Genomic DNA, 20,186 nt, shown 5'->3' on the forward strand with positions numbered 1-20,186 from the left:
TACCAAAATATCTCTATAAAAAGCCTTCGATCGGTCTCAAAAGAAAGAAAAAGCATCAGAAGGTAGAAAACTATAAATATGTACAGATTCTTTTCATTTGTTTGTTTAATTAAGATTAAAAAAAGTAGCTTTTGGAGCCAATGTTCCAGACTAGTGTAAGAACCTGCCCTGGGCAGCCTGATGGTCCAGGCAGCATAAGGACGTGAGTCAAGGAGCAGCCCTGCATCTGTCGCTCCCCTGGGAGGAGCTCGAAGGCATCAAAGAGACAAAGAGCTTGGACTCCAGAGGGTGACACAAGAAAAAGATCACCAGTGGATTCACACAGCAGCACTATGACCCTTGCCAGGATGATCTCTTTCAAACAAGAGGACAATTTGAAACCAAGTGTTGGATCTTCTAGAAAGGAAAGAATGGAGTACATGGGCGGAACACACACAACTTCTGATCTGGAGATGGAGCAAATGAACCTCATGCTTATTTTTGTCCATAGAAGATCCCACCATGAAAATAAAAGTAACTTGTACAGAATTAACTAGAACATTCTTCTATTCTGCTGTTGAACTATATGATAAAAGAGAAGTCTTACGCTGAATGGCCAACTCAGCCTTAAAAAAGGTCTGAAGAAGATGGGGAAGAAGGGAAAAAAAAAAGAAAAAAAAGAGGGCTACTGATCAGAACTGAAAAATACACAGCAAGCATATGGACTCAGGTGCCCTTGGCAAGGCCAAGCGTGGCTCTCGGGTCATCTAGCGAAACAGAAGGCTATTTAGTTGCCTCTACATAAAGACTCAGAATTTAGGCGCAAAGGGTAGCTATGAAGATTGTGTTTCACAGCACTTGCTTCAAGTACTTACTGAGCAGGGTGTTGAAAAATTGTGGCTGTCTTGTTCACATACATAGTCATTGCAGCTGGCTGTATGTATAGCAGATGGAAGGCAGCTTCTGCAACTGGTTATTAAGAAAAAGAACGGTCTTTAACAATATAATTTGCCCCATCTGGGGGACTCATGATTAACAGTACATAAGTGATCATATATACCTCAAGGAACTGAGTTTTAAAAAAATATTACAGTACCAATGATTTTTTTTTTATATCTACAACTATACAGCATTTTCAAGCAGTATGGAAATTTAATGAAATAATTATGATTTATTAATTTACATAAAAATACTTTTTACAGTTAAAGAATAAATCTTAAATGGTAAAAAAAATAAGATTAAGAAGCTCCAGCTATTGAGAGTCATGGGAGTTTGTCTGTTCTTCGATAACTTGTTTTACTATTTCTGCCAGTTTTAGTCGATCCACTTTATCTGTGAATCCTCTGCCTGAAAGGAAAAGAATAGGTAGTCAGCTGGTGCTGGGCACAAAGAGAAAAGCAGTCATGGCAGGAGTTATACACTGACTAAACACAAACCAATGCTTCACACAGAAACTTAGGACACCACTTGCAAGGGAACCAAAATGAGTTATGACCTCCAGCTCCACTGAAAAAACTGAGTACTTAACCTAAATTAAAACCAACCAAAAAAACCCACCAAACCCCATAGAAGGATGGAAGAAGCACAACCAAGCCCTTGCGAACCTGGCTGATGCCCCTGCTTCCCTTATATTCATCAGCATCTCCTCCTGGGGGCTGACACCTCTGCCACCCTGTTTTGTCAAGGAGCCATCTGAACACTCCCAAGGCAGCTGGCCTAGTGTAATTCTGGTTCCTATTCAAAGTGAGCAGAAGAGATGTTGTACTGACATAGATGAGGGCAGCAGCCTCCAGCAGAAAGAGGGTAATAAACAGCTGGAAGGAAACCAGTTCAAAAACAGCTAAAGCCGTTTCTAAAGTGATGATCCATTTGTGCTGTTATGTTCCTACAAGACTTGGTGCCTCTGAAAACTCTACCCTGACCCTCAAATAGAAATTTTAAAGCAGAACTTCCAACCTCATTTCTAGGACACCCCTGCCGGCAGAAGGGCTGAAACAGTGTCAAAACCTAAAAATCAGTTTGGCATAAATTCAAGAAATTTGAGTTTATTTCCATATAAGAAGGTCACTGCTTTCCCTCTTTCACCCGGCATTAGCACCATTCTCTGTGGAAGAGAAGGAGTTCCTCACCATTCCAGCTGAAGCTCTGAAGAGTGTCTCGCAGCAACTTACACTCTCGATTATACTTCCACGCCTCCTGCATCACTTCATTCAGTTTCTCATCTTCATTCTCTCCTATTTAGGAGAACAAAGATAAACAGGACGTTTGCCATTCTGCCTCAAAGGAACATTTAGAGCTTCAGTAAACGGTATGTGCAGTTATTCCTCCTCGCTTCACGCAAACAAGGAGATCAGTTTGAAAGCAGACACTCCTGTTTTAAAGCTATTTTAACAGCTCTCCATGTCACTGTTGACAACAATTTTACACATGTACCAAAATTACAGTCCATAGACAACACTTTCCTCTTGAGACTGACTAGGACAACAGGAGTTTTGTTTATCCTTCCTCAGCACTAACACAGACTGATCTTGTGGCATAGTAACAAGTCAGTGACTTGCACAGTTAGGAATGTAACTTTCTTAAAAGTGGCAACCTTTACCAGCCTGTGGTAGAATGCACTGAGCAATCACATCTCTGAGCTTTTCCAGAGCCACGTTGGAATCGTTGCTCCCATTCTCAGGGTCATGGATATAAACACCATCTTTTGGCTTAGTGCTGCAAAAGAACAAGGAGGAAACAATTACAATTTGAATGCAAGTCAGGTTCGTTACTCATTGCATAACTGCACTAGTATAACGCTCTCTTTCGCTCTCTGGAAAGCTGTGACTGGGAGCTAGATTTAGCATTAATTATAACAATGTCCCATATTATGAGACCACTTTAAATATGAAGAAAAATAAATATTAAATTAATTCAAGTAAGGGTTATCCTAAAATGCATTATCCTATTTTTCAGAGAGGTAACTTGAAGAAAGAAGGAGAGATTACCTGACTTTTTCAGTAAATAAATGTCAGGATTAGAAAAATAAAATCTTGGAATTCTTTCTCCCAGTTTGCCTTACCTTACTCAACATGTGATGCATTTTCTCATAAGGGATCTGTTCCGCTACCTGTATAATACAACAACACTATCCAATGTCCTTCCTGCCCTCACTGGCACATCTTGGAAGACACATCATATTGTGCAAGTATTACTCGACTCCAACTACCGACCTCAGCATGAAGAGTGTGTCAACCAAATCAGAAATTCAGGAGCATGGTTACAATTGAATGAACCTGTAACATGCTCAAAGTCATTCTCCAGGCATTGTGCCTGCCTACACTTTGATCATTCAAAAAACAGCTTTAGAGAGTTACCCCAGTAATTTCCTTTTGCGGAGGATTGGGTTGTTGACGGAGTGAAGGGGTTTGAGACTGACTTTGAGGTCTTGGATTCTCATGTTCGCAAGCTGTTCTGCATGAGCCTGTTGTATCCCTGCCACCATCGCCTGGAATGAAAAGAGTTGTACTTGACATTTTAATTAGCTGCTTTGTGAACTAAAGAACAATATATGGACAATGTTAGCCATGGACAAAAAACAAAAACAAAACCCAAAACCAAAAAAAAAACCACACCAAAATCCTATTTATTTCATAGATGTGTAACAAAAATCAGGTTTCCATTATCAAGACATGATTAGAACTACAGTCACTGACTGTGGGACAACATATCCCGACCTCACAGGGGCTGAATAGAACAACGGATCATCTCTGCTTCTTAAGTTCACGAGCTTAAGAGTGCTGTCTGAACACCTCTTTGAGCAGAGGTTAAAGGAAGAAGGAAAGGCTATTCATCTGCTGCTAATTAATGAGGTCATAGCTGTAGTCAGGTATAAAGCATGCGAAAAAAGAGAAAAGACCTACAGAAGAGTCCTCAGGCATGTTTATCGCCATACTCTGCTCTCTACCTGTTAGCACATGGCTGCTTTTTACTGCCAATCTTGGAGTCTTCTCCTAGCCCAAATTTCAAATGGAACTGTTTCCATTTTCTTAAAAAGATCTCAGGCTCTCACTAAGGCAGAAGGGGAGCTCTTTATCTGCATAACACATATGAACATATGAAAGAAAACCCTCAAACCATTCAAGCTCTCCTATGCAACAGTCTAGATAAAATGAAATGTTGCTTAGACCTTGTCCATCATCAGCTGGGCAGAGGGTAGGATGTTATCGAGTGCCTCGGTGGAGTTGAGCCAGGGATGGTCCAGCACACCTTCAATGGTCAGCCGTTCCTCAGGTTTGACCTTCAGCAGCCTGGGAGAGGAATCAATCAGTCCATAAAGAGGTCTTCAGTGATTTACAGTGTGCTGCTGTCTAGGATCAGAGCAATCTCTAAGCATCAGAGGGGCCAAAAAAGAAACTCCTCCTAACAACTAAAACACTAAGCTGACCCAAAAGCAGTCTGCCTTTCTACCAACTTCAGTGACCCTTGCTATGGTGATATTTTAATGCTATCACAGCTCATTCAGTTATATTCAGCAACTCCGTGTAAAAGAAAGGCTCTGAAGACCATTTTAGTAATGCCTGTGTACTGCTGAACTCTACATTCACATCCTACCAGGTGGGAGATTATCTTCCAGATGCACTGGAAATGCTCCAGACCAACACTCTGGAAAAGCACATCTAGAGCTCACCCACATAATAGCCTATACTCACATCAAGGACTTCTGGGTATGGCAAAGTAAGGCAAAGTTTCAAAGTTGGAAATCTGTTGAATTAGCTGCTTTCACTGTGCAACAACTCCTTAGCTTATCTCCCCTGCAAAAGCCTCAAGTAACGGACACTTTTGCAGGCTACAGCACCTCAAAATAAGAAGGAACTTTATTCTGAGATCTCGGAAAACTCCGTGGAATTAAATTTTACTAGAATGAAACCCTGGAAAGCGATTTTGCAGGTAAACTCACGTTCTCATGATAATCACAACTGTTTATTAAAAAAAAAAAAAAAAAGGTAAAATTTCACACAGAGTGCTGACAAGTTATCCCAAGAGTCTAAATTAGAAACAGAATGACTTAATGAGTTTGTCACACTTTCTTAGACAACACACTAAATCAGCTTCCTGGCTGCAAAGCAGAATTGTTTAATGTACCAAGAAAGTGGAAATAACTTTTACAAAATGTCAGCAGGACCACAGGCTAGCTTATAAATTTCACTTGCAAGGCCATGCTGTCAAACAGGTCGTAAGTTCAGTTTTGATACAAGACCCAAGACACATGCATTCCTTTTCCATAACTTTTCAAAGTCCTAACCTATTAGCAAACACTCCAGCTCATAAAGCTTGAGGTCAGAAATCAGCTTGACATGCTTGAAAGGAAGCAGCTGCTTGAATGCAAAATATGACCTCCAGAAGCAAGACTCCACATGAATAGCAGTCTACATAAATAAAATGCAAACTTATCCAGAATTATATAAAGTCTGAATGTATTCCTGCACCATAAACAGAGATTCAGACTCACTGTCTGGAAAAGACAAGCAGGAAAGGGAGTCCTGATAACATTAGTGAGAGAATTAAGTGAAGTGAACTGAATCTAAGTAACAGCATTCTGTGAGCTCAGTTTCATGGCCATTTTAAAAGACAATGAAACCTATTGACTGTGGAGAATAAAGAGCTGACCTCGATATAAACGGCAGTTTCACTGCAACGTAATCTGCAGTTTATCTGGTGAAAAGTCATGGGTTCTCCTGCACTGCTATAAACGGGTCCCAGTACCCTTTCCAAACAACGTTAAGTCCTTGGAGATTTTACAGTACGTCAGAGGAGACAGTGACAGTTTAAAATTATTTAACCAATTGATTTTTTTCTATTTATGTTGCTTTTATCCTTCCAGTTCCTCTGGTGATACAAGCAAAGGCAGTAAGTCCCTCTCACATTTTAAAAAATAAGTGAGGTCAAGAACTAATCAGTGTCACATTCTTGCTTTCAAACAGGACCATGGGATCAGTCTTTGAAACATCTGCAATTGAGAGATGTGCACTGCATGAAAAAGTTTCCATTAGCATTTAGAATAAAATATCAATGCAAAACCTTATCTCACAGTCTGACACCTTGTGATAGATCTTAATCTTCCTTTCCATGCCTCCCTCTTGACTCCTTTTAGATTGTGTGTTATGCGCACAGGGTTTTAAGGGACAGATCTACCAGATCCTATTATGCCACCTAAATGCGCCTTGATTTTAACAGGAGTTTAAACATTATCATAGGAGATACATGCCTAAAGAGCACTTGCAGATGTGCAGCCAGTTGTCTATATTGTTCTGAAGCAAGGTAGTGTACCCATTCCCCTTAAAGACTAAACGTACAATGTACTCTAGCAACTTCAGAGACAGAAGACAAAAAATTGAACACAACAGTTGGGGGGTGGGGTGGGGGGAAGAGAGGGAAAGAAAAATATTTACCAGACTTCATTTGTGCTGAATATAATAGAAAATTTTTCAGCTGTATGTGCTGCAGACAATTCCCCCCGCCTTTGGAAAAGTAAGCCCTTTGTGATAATGCACTTTCAAGTGATTTTCCAATTTCTTCATATAAGCAAAGAGCAATATAACATTTTCCTCAACTGACTCACTTTCGCACAATGTCTTTCGCCATTTCTGAGATCTGGCTCCACTCCTCCTCTGGAAATTCAAAACTTCCTGTCATGATCTTTTTCCGCATGTCCTTTGGAATTGTCCGACTGTGGTGTTTGGAGTAAAACGGAGGGTATCCACACAGCATCACGTAAATAATGACACCCAGGGACCACAAGTCACAGCTCTGAAAGCAAGGAAATGATCACTTTGGGGCGCAATTTGCAGCAAGCAGTGGTGTAGCTATGTTCAAAGATCTATGCGATTCCTTAAGAAAACAGAAACACAGCCCAGCCTCCTCCTAAAGGTCCATCTGAGGACCTTCATGGACAAAGACGGCAAATATGTAAGCACAAGGTAACTCCATGCTGCCAAGCTAAACTATTTCCAGTACCCAAAAGCAGCTTGTTTACAGAAAGCGCTCCTGTAACTCTGTACTGTGCAATGGTAAATTGTATGGAAACAGCCAGCGCGTCAGAGGCATGAGCAAGCTGCGCATTTATTACACCCCTCACGATACTTGAATCCTAGTCTCCTAATATCAGAACATAAACCAGAGGAGAGTCATTTTTTAGAATGTGAGAGTAAAGAAAGAAACACCATCAAACAAACGAGATAGCAGAGATACCTCATCAGAGATGTCTGTAATGAAAAAACACATGTCCTGAAAGCCACAGAGATGAAGAAGCCTCAGAGAGCCAGGAGCGATATTTCACAGCTGCTCACGCTGTGCTCCCTCCTGCCCTCCCACCCCAGCCGGGAGCTGCCTCCTCTGCCCTTGCAACTAGGGTTACTGCTGATGTGATACACAACAAGTTCGTCCAGAAGGTGGACTGAGCCAAAAACTAGCTCAGTAAAGAAGCTGAAAGCCAGATCTATTCCCCATCTGGATCACTGTGCGTTCACGCAACACAGACACTACTCAGGAAGAAGGGAAGAGGACCGTAACAGCCTAGACTTCAATTCAAGCTTCCGTTGGACCACATCCTTACGGATGCAGCTCTGTTATCACTGGGTCATGGCATGGTGCAGGCTAGGGCTGGTAGCACCTGCTCTGACCCTTGCCATCCATTCCCAATATTTCTTTTGTGCCAACACTAGCATTTGTACAGATAATTACTTAATTTCACCAGCTCGCTTTCCAGCCCTATCAGTCCTCCAGGCGACTCTCAAAGGTTTATGCCCACACAAGGATGGACAGGAACACACAGCCAAGCGTAAGCAGAAGCCCGAACTCCAGCCAGGTGACTGGAAAGACACGCAAGGGCAGATTTGGGGAACTGGGGAGGTTCTGCGATCGGTTTACACAGACAGAACTCTGCACAGCTGCCAACTGAAGCAATCTCAGCACCACCCTGTCTGCCCCAGACCGTATATTCCGCTGCCTACTCTAGGACAGCACTGGCATTCATGAAGCTGCACAGAGGAACTCAGCAAACACAGAATCCCTGACTCTAAGAACTGTTTTTTGACTCGATCAACACCAAGCCAGGAAGTGGCCCTCAAAGGTGAGACTGTTTTCTCCTGGAGGGAATACACTTAGATCTGCTCATACAGATCATTATATCAAACCCTTGGCTTTTGTCTTTTACAAAATGTGTGGATGCTGACAATGAAAGAAACTCCAGGGAGTTACTCCACATATGTATGCTTTTCAGCAAGTTGTTTAAGCCAATCTCAGATGGCTCTAGAAGTCTAAATTTCTATTTAGGTACCTAAATTCTCATAATTTTTCCACTGACCAGAGATAATTTCTAATAAAATCAATGGGACTTTAGGCATGTGAAGTAGGAAACAGGTGTCTAAATTCTCTGTGGATATGGTTCTCACATCCTATTTCTCAAGAGTCAACCCCTCCAGCCATGACATACACATTCATATTTGATCCAATACACACACAACTTAATAAAAACACTCGGGAATCAAAGATGTGGGGTTTTCTCCCATTTAAATCTGTGGGATAGCGCTGCTGATCATGAAGGTGGATCACAGGCACTTCTACTCAGGCTCTGAATTGCTGTGGAAGGACAGTGTACCTGGGAGTTTATCACAGTCTATTTCGGGGAACTAGGCGTATGCCAGATGCTGCTTTTGCAGTGAGTCACACTTGGCAAGGTAAGGATGAGGCCACTTCTTTCAGCAGCCACCACGGCTGAAAGCAGTTCAGAGTGACCGATCAATTCTTTAAATGAAACATGAAAAGAAAATCACTACATCACACCATAAATCCCAGAAGATCCAGGCAACTGAACCTTCTCAGTATGCAAGTTAACTCCAGTCGGTATGTGTTTTCAAGGTTCTTCCATTCTGTACAAGCATATGCCCCATATTTTGCATCAGGTGCCATGGCCAGGGCTCTTTGGTTCATTAAAAGAACAAAACAGCTGTCAAAGTGCTACCAACATGAACAGTGAGCAACCACTTAACCACTTCTAGGTGTCTCTGGAACTACATCTACTCCCTTGTAGAGAGCTATCATTGGAGAGTAAACCTGCTTTAATCCACAGAAGTGGAATTGTCCCTGCCTTGTGAGACTTTCAAAATTTATAAAGAACTTTCCCTGTGACTGGGGTTCACACGAGAGAGGGAAGAAGAAACTCTGTATTGAAAAGACTATTGGCACCTGCCTGAGAACTCTTTCTATAAGAAGTGTCTGGCTTCAATCATCAATCTATTTCTCTAGGACAGAGAAGAGATAATTATAACCCTGACACAGGCAGATTCATGATTAGGAAATCCATGCAGACTAATTCAGTGAAAGTTATCTCTGCTCATCTTTGCTTTAGCTCTCTATAGAAGGCTACTAAAACATAACACTATATATCAAACTACCCTCTCTAGCATATAGTGGGTTAAACAATCATCCTCAAAGCTGGAATCAGTGCAGATACTTAGCACTGTAATCAGAAACTAGTCAACTTTGATCAAAACTGACACTCTGAAAGAACACTCAGCGGTTCAAACACTGCTAAGCCAGCAGGGGACATTAATTATAATATGGAGGAAAATGTTTTGGAATGACCAAAAAGGAGTACAACCTTTCAGGACACTTTCTGTCATAACTTTGCCAAGACTCTAGCAGCAGTTGTTACTGTCCATGGCTACTGCTACAGATCACACAATACACTATTGCTCATTTTGCAGAAGATCCCCGATACAGACAAGGTACCGCCACAGCTGACTGAACAAGACAGCCTAAATAGGGCTCTGCACATCCAGAAACTCCGGCTGACAGCAGAAAAGAGGTTTCCTTTGAACCAGCCTCTTGTGGAGGTGAAAGAACTTCCCAAGTAGTCATACTCCAGCAGAATCATTCTACTCTCTCCAAAATCTTGTTAATATTTAGTGCTCCCTTAACAGCGTTTGTATATTTTCCCTTTAATTAGAGGATCATTAATTAGGCTTGGACCAAGTGTGCATTTCATTATTCGCTCTCTCAGAAAGAACGTAGAGCCAGCACTGCCTTTTAGTGTGTCGCTTCTAAACTGAGAAAGACAGCGACCTGCACAGATCACTATCTTCTAATTTGTGCTTTCAACTGAATGACACCTCGTCTGAACCTAATAAATTTAAGGGGAGAAATACCACTGTATACCTGGTCACTCCTTTTGGAAAAGCCAAAGGAACCACACTTTTGAGACATACAGCCCCAAAGATATTACTTCCTTACAGTTGAAAATACACATGTACACAAAATAGCAAGCAACATGACATTTCCCTACTGTTTCCTGTAGATCCTGCTTCTTACTCAGTGTGAGATATTTGGCGAGTTAGAAGTATTCCTGTCACAGAGATCAGAACAACTTCATTGCTCCTGGTCATAAGTGTGTAATTTCAGGGCAATAAAGTTTATTGCTTTAGGTGATAAACTGTGTCTATAGACTACTTTTACAGTAGATACATCAGGGGGGTGGGGAAGACACTGTGCTTTAAAGATATTGACTTGTGGACTGTTTCATAGCTTACCTTGTTATAAGTGTAAGGTGTTGGAGAGGTGGGGATAATGCCAGATTTTTCTTTCTGATGCCGTCTCTGTGCCTCCAGTACCTGTTGCCATGAGAGGGGGGAAAAAAAGAATGCAAAATACATTTCTACAGGCACCACAAGCAGCAATGCCTATGCGAAAGGTGCCTGATGCTTTTCCATTCGGTGGACTTATTGCAGCTACTGAAGAGTCTGCCAAACTCAAACTATTCTTCCTAAAAAAGTCTGGAACCTTATACATGGGGAAAATTTCAGCAAAAATATTTTGCTGCTTTGCATGAAAACTCCAGTTTTGCCTGAATTAAAGCAATTGCTCACATCTCTTTCATTCAAAACCTCTAACATCTGCATGCTTTGGAACTAGAACCTAAAGTGTGTTTGGAGGGTAACCCTAGCTCCAGAGGTGTCCCTTTTTGCCTCTCCCATAAACAAATCACATCAAATTTGTCCCTTGCTGATCAAATCTATGTTTCTGAGTTTCTACAAAAAATCTCAGTTTAAATATGCTCCAGAAAAGCTTTCTACCGGTTTGGTAGTTCACTTGTTTTATAAACCCTGTCTGTAGTGCCCATGGCCCTTCACCAGCAGGCTCCAGTTGAGGACGCATTTTCAGGGCACTCAACTGTGGCCACATGGTCTGATCTCTGCAATTGCTCTTCCTAGTCATTAAAGGCCGCCAACATGCCCAGTATTGCAATTAAATATCTATCTGCAGTTTTCTTTTAATTTTCTTCAGGACTCCAACACAAAGCACAAAAGAGAGTGGGGAAAGCAGGACTACAAAAAACAGCCTGTCTGTAATTATAGATTATGTCTTAATGCATACCGACAAGAGGGCCAAGCCAAGGTGAACGGGTAACCATCTGGCACTGCCCTCTTTTTCAGCAATTGCCTTTACAGAACCTTTTTGTTTCAGCAGTCCTTTTTGATGTAATCTTGAATGAGCCTGAGCTGGAAGAAGGATTGCGAAGCAGGGATTTTTCCAAACCAACTGCTTTAACACAGTTAAAGGCCAATTGTCAAAATCCTGGAGTAGTCTCACCAGTGGGAGGCAGGCCCGGGAGAGTCAGGAGCCATCAGCAATAAGTCAGTGCTAAGAACACAGTCTGGGAAATTTGCCTCATCATCTCCTGCTGTAATCAATAGATCACTGTGGCACTCCACCTTGAAAGGTGGTGACTATAGAATTACTCAAGACTTCTGCACCCAGAAGCCCTTAAATAGGACAGCAAAAGCTATTAAATGATGTGGTTATGGAAGCACAGGCAATAAAGATCATGATTCTCCTTTAGCCTAGAACTGTAATCGTTTGTTACCTGAGGTGCTACGTAATACGGAGTGAACTGTGGTGTCATCAAGTCACCTTGGTCTACTTTGGCAAATCCAAAGTCACACAATTTAACAGGTGCATCCTAAAACAAGGAGAAGAGGCTTCATTACAAAATCTCATTGTATCAGGTTTTCTAATACATATTTCTCACCTTGTACTCCTCTTACCTTTGCCACACACAATTCTGTTTTGTATTCATATCTTTACCTTTCCACAAAGCCGCTAAAAGGTCATAAACCAATCTTTGAAACAATCATTTTTGTTTTCCTGGGTGCTCTTGGTCAAAAGCAGTCCCCCTCTCAGATCTGGAAAGCACTAAGCGCGCTGTAGGGGGGTCACTGCACATGCAGTGTGGTTATGACCAGAAGAAAGAAACAGGCAAGTGCTTGGATACATCAAAGCACCTATAATGCATGTTAGAACATCCTGATGACACCTAGGGAGGAAATATGGCAGAGTGGATCTTCTCCTCAGCAAAGCAGGATTTTACGTCGAGGTGGAGAACCTGACTCATATTTAACAACAGCAGCACGGATAGGCTGGGTGCTAAGCAGATCAGAGTACGGAAAAGCACGAAGCCAAAAAAGGTCATGAATTTTTGTCACCAAAACATTGCATTAATGTCATTTTACAACTACTCTGAAAATCACCGTTGAGCCATTTTACAGAATTCAGCAGTAAACAAAGAATATCAAGTTTTCATCTTACCAGAGAGTTATCCTTGAAGAGGAGATTCTCAGGCTTGAGGTCTCTATGTGCAATGTTTAGTGAGTGGCAATGCTGCAAAGCCAAAGCTATCTGAAAAAGGGCACAATAAATCAACTACAATTACAGAACCTCCTTTAGCCTGGACAGTTACTTTAGCTTTAAAAAGGACATGGCCAACACAGCTTAGACCCCAAACATTTTCATTCCACTTGGGTACAATTCTGAGTTAAGACAAGCCTGGCCATACTGCGCAATAGTGCAGTAAAGCGACAATTGGTAAATGAAACCCACCAAGCTATTCCATTTGCATTTCACTCAAAGCAAACAGAAAAGTAAAGCTAAGTTGTAGTGGGCTTCCCAATCATCTTAGTTTGACTAACTTGGGGCATTATTAGCCCCCCAGAAGTGAAACAGATCATGACAGAGTCCTTTTATATGCTCTGCTACTCCTACAAGGTCACTGCACTTGTTTGCGTGCTCTCCAGCAATTATATTCTGTTTAACAGTCAACAGCAAGTTCTTGCTTCAGTATTTCAGTGACTTTTTATTGCATTTGTTACTGACTTAAGAGTCAACATTCAGGCAGTTTTAGTCTTTAATTCTTGACGGTACTGCCTGCAGTTTACTCATTTCATGGGATATTACACAGAAATGCATTACTTGATTCTTTCAAAGACAGCTGCTTACACCACAGTGGTTTAGAAACCTGTAACCCAGTCACGAAAGCTTCAAAGACTGTACATTTGAAAGTGCAATTCATCTAAAGAAAACCAAAGCATCAATACTTAAACAGCATTACTGAAATAAAAGTAAGGCAAAGCCACACAACCCTTATTTGAAAGTATTCCTATTGGCTTCTGTAGGATTCTACCTAAACACAGTGCCCTGGGTGAAGCGCTGAGTCCTTAGAAGACTGCAAATTACTGTGACAAGAGAACTTCAGTGTTAACTTAGCTCAGAAATAAACACAAACATAGTCCCAGAGAAAATCAGATAGCTTTGTGACAAGTTTCTAACTATTAGTGGGTAGTAGGAACTAAGACCTGTAGTTCAAGACAATGACGAAGAACCAGTAGATGAAAGAATAAGACTTTTAACATTGCTTTCAAACCTCATTGTATAAACATTAAAGCAAAGAGTTACTAACACAAGTGTACACATAGTCAGAATTCAATTCAAAGTCTTGTCTTTTGGTACAGTTTTAGACGATTTTCCCAACATGTTAATCCTGGAGACTGCATTGTCAAAATCAAATGGCCCAAAGGACATGAAAACAAACTGTCAAGAATAAGCCTGTACTTCCACCTAATTTCTTTGTTGGATGAAACCAAAAAGGTAACAGCACAATTAGCATTTCATTAGAAACAACTCAAAGCACAAAGCAGAAAAGTAAAATGAAATGATTTGGCCCTCTGTTTTGCCTCAGTACTAAACATTATCTCCCCAGCTTAGGGGGAAGCAAGTGATCGGGATATGGACATATTCATAAACAGTCATGTCAATCTACAACAAATGCTGTAGTATCTTGTCTCACGTTTTCTCTCCTTTATTCACTGCAGTGATCACTGGTGTGGGAGGAGGACATTCACTGATTAGTATCTCCAGCATAGCCTCTCACCTACAGTTCGTATGCCTTTTGTTTGGAATGCCAATACTACCTCTGCAAGAAGCAAACGATGGCAACTCTGGCCCTTGGCTTCATGCCGTGGTGTCAATTCCCACGCAGAAGAGCTCAGCCATTTTGACAGCAAAATCCTTCTGCCTCATGGTTCCTTACAGCAACCTGCTGGTCCTCTGCTGTGGCTCCCTAGAAAGGCTATCACAACATACAGCCATACCATCTTTCCTGCAACCCTCCCATCAAGCCAAGCTTCCTGACTGGGCACCACAAGTCATCCAACAGCTTGGAAGTGAAAGGGAATAAGTTCACCCCAGAACTGAGAGGAACTGACACTGGGGACCCCTGCACTGAACCTCATGGAGGCCCTTCTGCTTCATCATCCTGCCTACTCTAGCAGGATATAAGCTAGTCACACCAGATGCACTGCTAAGCAACAAAGAGCCTGATGGACACCAAAACCTCTAGTAACAAATACCGTGGAGGCTATAAAACACAATATTCAAGAGTGAGTTGCGTAGAGAAGTGGAGAGGGAAAAATTAGATCAGAACAAACAGCACAGAAAACATGCACTATAGTGGCACATTCCTCTTGTTATCTTCCATCATAGGCAGGACTTCCATAAAACCAAATATAGAACCCAGTTTGAAAACCACTGGCCCAGGACACACGTACATTACTGTCTGCTACCCTGCCCAAGAGGCCAGAGAAACACCAAGTCTGTGTCATGGCCAAGAGCGATTCTCAAACTGGAGCTCAGGAGCCATGCGGCATCTGGTGAGAGCCTGTGGACTGTTGGAGGTAACACTTTTAAAACAACAGCGAGGGATACAGCAGGAAGATTGTGCAAGAAAAGAGCTCTCTTTGGTGAAGTGTTCTGTAGATCAGGTTAGGAAAAGCATTGCTAAGGACAGTAGAGACACCAGGGTCCCAACTCAGAAGAACTAGCCCACATCTTCAAATTCTTTGCTTCTATTAAAACTTTGGCATTGTCAGGTTATAACAAAGCAGGCAATGATCATCGGATCAGAACTGAGGATTATTTTAGCTTCCTTTTTTCCCCCCCCCCCACCCCAGGAAATTGTTCAATACTTTAGCCATTATCATTCATGGATTTGCTTATATATGGGTGTTAACTTGCCTGCTTTGTTACTTGGCTTGCTTGCTTCTCAGTAAAGTGCCGGTGCTGGCTGATTCTGTGAAATAGCTCTCCCCCTTCCATCATCTCCATTACAATTAGGAGCCGAGCCCTGTTCAAAAGCATTTCATTTTGTTACATGAAAAATAATCAAAAAAATAACAGAATTGCTAAGCTAATAATGCATACTTCACATCTACTGACGCAGGCCAAAAGAGAGACATATACTTGCTTCTCCTGCAGTTGTTAGAGCTAGTTCGGTTCTGTGATTTTGCCTTTAAGCATATAAGCTGCAGGATTTTCTGGCTCCCAGCACAATCCAACTCACTGATTGATGGCCAGGAATCTACAGTTTGCTCTTCATGTTGGGCTCCCGCATCCAGCTGGAACAAACACCGTGTACACATCTACCTGGACGCAGTCAGACAGAAATATGCAAGTTCCACCCACACTTCCCACCAGGCAGCCAGTTTGAACCTGGAAGCCATTTAGACACATCAATGTATAACTCTGCCCTCAAAGAATAATACAGCAGGTAGAGTCTTGCATTAAACAGGTTAAACAGTTTCTAGGCTGGAACTGTCTCAGAGCATACACCTGTCTGCACCCATCCTTGCAGACATGCTGATCTGCCTAGCTGTCTGCCTAGGTGCTAAAAATGTTCACGACAACTTAGAAGCAGAATGCTTAGGAATTATCTTTAATGCTTTTGAGTCTAGATACTCTACTGTACTTCATGATTTTAATTTACAGTTTTATTGCCATAATTATGAAGGACAACGAATAGGAAGTGTGGAGATCAGGACTGCTAGATCTTCAAGAAACTAACTTCTAGTTCTTTTCGTTACACAGCAAAATCAGATACATCAGAGACTGAGACAAGTCTCAGCTCTTTAATTCTCCCAGCTCTGGTTTTGTTTTTCCTGAACTAATATCCAATTAGAAGACAATGTATTTATCCCAAGCAATATTAATGCATGAAAATTACTAAGTCTGCTTCATGTTTTGCTATGTTCATTTTAATGGACAATGTTTTGAGAGTTTACAGGGTAGAACCTAGTATTTTTAGAAACAATTCTTTCCTCCTTTTTTTTTTTTTCTTTCAATGAAGACTGGCATTCCGAGTTTCCCAGTGGCTCACAAGCATAACCATCATGTAAAAAGATCTCATTTAGGATTCTAGGTATCAACAAAAGTTGCAGCTCCAATCCTGCTTTAACAGTGCTTTGAAAGCAGAAAGATGCTCAAAGGTTACAATTCAATTCAAGTCACTAAAGCAACAGCAAAGCAGGACAGAAGCTAGAAGCTAATATACTCTCAGACAATGCGGGTATCACAGACTGAATCAATGGAAAACCTAAGAAATGAAGATGTATTCAAAACCAGTAGCAAAGGACGCAAATTCATTTAAATACGCAAATGTTTGGGCATTGACAGGGGAAAAAGCAATTGTTGCTTAGTCTGAAGTATAAACACCATATCTGGAACCCCTTATAAATATTCATTCTTGTCACACTGTGATTAAAAAAAGCAAACTCCACTATACCTTGGCCTAAACATGGAAAGCAAACTGTGAGAATGAATCACCCTATGTAATCTTACCTTGGGCTGGATTCATGTGGGAACTGCACACTGTTAGCATAAACTTCAATAATTTGAACAATATTTGGATGTGTTGCACACATCATGTGCAGACGTACCTTGAAGAGAAGGGAAGAAACGTTACTGCACCCAGTGACATGCACTTGACCAGTTCTGCTCCTCCCTCTGCCCCCAAGACTACGGCACACACGAGCCTGCATGCTGCCAGCTGTGCTCAGCATCGCTCACACCCAATTTAAATTATTCAAAAAAATAAGAAATGACTACAAGCATTTATATGAGTGACAAACAGCCATTACAGTACTTAAGACCGAGTAAGACAAAAAGATCATCCATTGCCAACTTATTTGTAACAGACCATAGAATCCAACCCAGCAGAGCTCCAGAAAAAGCTCAATCTTTGATTTCTTTGTTTTTTTAAAACAAATTTAAAGCTAGAACTAGCTTTAAAGTAGCAATAGTGATAAGACTGAAACTGAAAATTCATTAATAAAATCTGAAATTCCATAATTTGTCTTCTTTTATGGTCTGATGATCTAGCACTCCCAACACATGAAACCTCATCTCCTGTTCCGACTTTCTGAAACAGGCACCTAAGGAATTTTCCCCAGTTTAAAGTTACCTGGACTGCTAAATCAAGCCAAGGCTTGATGCTCTTTGTAAACAAATTATTTTTCCCTGGGAATTTTAAATGAGAATTTGCTCAGTAACAAGAAATGGAAGTTGCCTAAACCTTGAGGACAACTTAACACTTCTTTCAGTTTCATGACAACTTGAACAACTGCCCATCATTTTCAATAGACTGACAGTTTGGTATCTTGGCACGCTCTTGCTAGCCACAGTAAGTCACAAACAGTATCAGTGAGCCTATTTAGTTTCTCATACACAGATAAACCCATAGCATTTAGAGTGCACCTTGAAGCATTCTTGGCAATTCTGAGAGTAGTGACATCCAAGAGCGAGATGTATGGAAACAAAATTCATTGTAAACTATTCATGTTACATTACATGGGACGTAGGGAGAACACCAGCTTTAAAATGCAGTTCTATAAATTACACTTGTACATATACAGCTAATACCTACAGCAAATTCAGAGTTAGAAAGACCCTCTGTTTCACCCACCACCTCATCCTACAGGAACTGAGCGTAGCAAGGCTAGAGGATCAAACCCAAGGAATCTTGCATAGCAAGATCCGCAGAACGTGTGGTTTGTTGTGGTGTTTTGTTGTTGTTTTTTTTATTTTTAAATCATTACAACAATTCACCAAAAGGACAAGACTTTGCAGTGTGTCAGAAGGCAGACAGTATAAACAGGAACTATACCTCATTTCTAGCTTTTGGACGATCAAGAAGAATTTTCAGTGCAAAGCGTTCTTGAGAGGATTTTTTCACGCAGACTCTGGTATTACAGCAATAAAATTATTCAGTCAGCAAGAATGTTAAAGAGACACTTCAAGCAATTGATCTGTAGTTATGAGTTTGCACTCCACATGGGAATAAAAAATGCCTGCAATCTGGAATATACAAGGCACCTGTCACCACATCCCAGCTTGAAACCCTCAGTTTTCAGCCTTCCACAACAATCAAATGTTAGGTAGAAACACCCAACACAAACTTATATTTTCAGCAATGCAGAAAAACTACTTCAGAGCGATGGGTAACTCAGACAAGAAGAACGCACTCTATACATTCAGCCTGAAAGACACTTTTGATGAAAAAACCCAAACTACACAGTGGTAGCCTGAACATCTCCAACAGAGGGTGTAGTCTGCAATAAATAAAGTGTTTTTGAATGGAAATCCTGGGTTTTGGCAAGGCCACCAACCGTGCCACACACATTTTTTCTTCTTTCCCCCATTTAACAATTGAACTGCATCAGAGGGAAGCGTCCACATAACAGGCAGCTAAAAGAATAAAGCACGAAGGGATATTTTAATAAAGATCAGAGGCAACAAAGCAACGCAAAATGGATGAGGAGAAACCAATTGCCTGGACAGGAAGATAAATGGTGGCAAAAGACAATCACCCTGTCAAGCACCCAGAAACAGAGAGGCACAGACATTCATTTTCCAGTGCTTGCGCACAAATTCCCACTCCCAAAAGGCAGAGTGCTTGTTGAAAAGGGAACGCATGTTTTGCTTTACAGGAAACATCCAGTTCCTGCCAGGGTTAGAAATTCTTGACAGGCAAGTCTGGTTAGAGATGCAGAGCTCATGGCACTATCTGCTTTGGCCTCACACGATGGTCTGAAAAAATAGCTGGTAAAAATAGCTGATGGGCACACAGCGCTGATGCCCCAAGTGATGATACCATAGATGGGAGCAGTGACCTTTGCACCACACTGACACTTGGATCAAAAGGACAAAGGTGTTTGAGCAGAATTTTCTGCTGCCACTGACAACCGACTCCTGTTTGCACTTTGCTTTGGGAATATGGCAGTGAGATGGGACAAGGTAGAGGGGTGAGGAGAGTTTTTACTTCAAACATACCCCATAAAAGACAATACCTTGCTTGCACATCAGCTACGACCCACATGGAGTAGAGACATTTATTTGTTTATAAAGAGAGCCTTCCACATATCACATCGCTTTGCTGTTAGCACACTTAAAATACATACTCACTTCTCCACAGCTAATGAAACAGGCTGAGATTACATACAGATCTGCAGGCGTATAGTCTTACCTAACAGGACCACTGATCCCAGCTCCCAGCTTCTGAGTCCAGTTAATGTTATACTCCTCTAAAATGGAGGTTTCCTATTCAAGAAGAAGCAGGGCGAGGGGAAAGAAGGGGGGAGGGGGAATAGAAAAAAAAAAAAAATAAAATTACTACATCCCTTCCAAAAATAACCAGTTCAGCAGACCTGATTTGCAAGATACCTGAGCAGAAAAAGAGCCTGCTTTGGAGTTTTGCTTCACCTAGGAAAATTAAACATAAATACAAATGCTCACAGAATAATACATCTCAGTTTAAAATTATTTCTGCCCAGCTGAGACTGCTCACCCTGGCATACTGAAACAGGATTTACTGAGAACAGTAAACGGGATCTTGCACCTTTAATACAGAAAGCGTATCAAGGGCACTTTTCCCCTGACTCTTAAATCCAGCTTCCTGCCTATAAGTGATCAATCACAATTGAACACAAAGGCCCAGTTTCAGCATTATTATGTATTTTTTGGTCATACGGTACAATAGAAAATGATCTTGCTCTTTTCTTAGGGTT

General features: G+C 41.3%; 1 protein-coding gene across 2 annotated transcripts; it reads right to left on the reverse strand.

Annotated features, from left to right (window-relative positions):
• Positions 1-1,117: 1,117 nt before the first annotated feature.
• MAPKAPK5 (mitogen-activated protein kinase-activated protein kinase 5) lies at positions 1,118-19,715 on the reverse strand. Of its 2 annotated transcripts, none has more exons than XM_009702628.1 (13): positions 19,646-19,713; positions 18,287-18,362; positions 16,963-17,060; positions 15,364-15,472; positions 12,604-12,693; positions 11,882-11,977; positions 10,548-10,628; positions 6,581-6,768; positions 4,148-4,268; positions 3,336-3,466; positions 2,573-2,694; positions 2,109-2,213; positions 1,118-1,326 (listed from the first exon to the last, which is right to left on the reverse strand). In XM_009702628.1, exons 3-13 carry the CDS (start codon positions 17,046-17,048, stop codon positions 1,232-1,234), a joined length of 1,224 nt encoding a protein of 407 aa, XP_009700930.1. In that variant the 5' UTR covers positions 17,049-17,060; positions 18,287-18,362; positions 19,646-19,713; the 3' UTR covers positions 1,118-1,231. The 2 variants fall into 2 exon arrangements, with proteins under 2 accessions (XP_009700930.1, XP_009700929.1); XM_009702627.1 differs by having other exon boundaries at positions 1,135-1,326; positions 2,579-2,694; positions 19,646-19,715.
• Positions 19,716-20,186: the final 471 nt, after the last annotated feature.

This window comes from Cariama cristata, unplaced genomic scaffold, assembly GCF_000690535.1.
Source record: "Cariama cristata isolate BGI_N322 unplaced genomic scaffold, ASM69053v1 scaffold27806, whole genome shotgun sequence".
Classification (NCBI taxonomy): domain Eukaryota; kingdom Metazoa; phylum Chordata; class Aves; order Cariamiformes; family Cariamidae; genus Cariama; species Cariama cristata.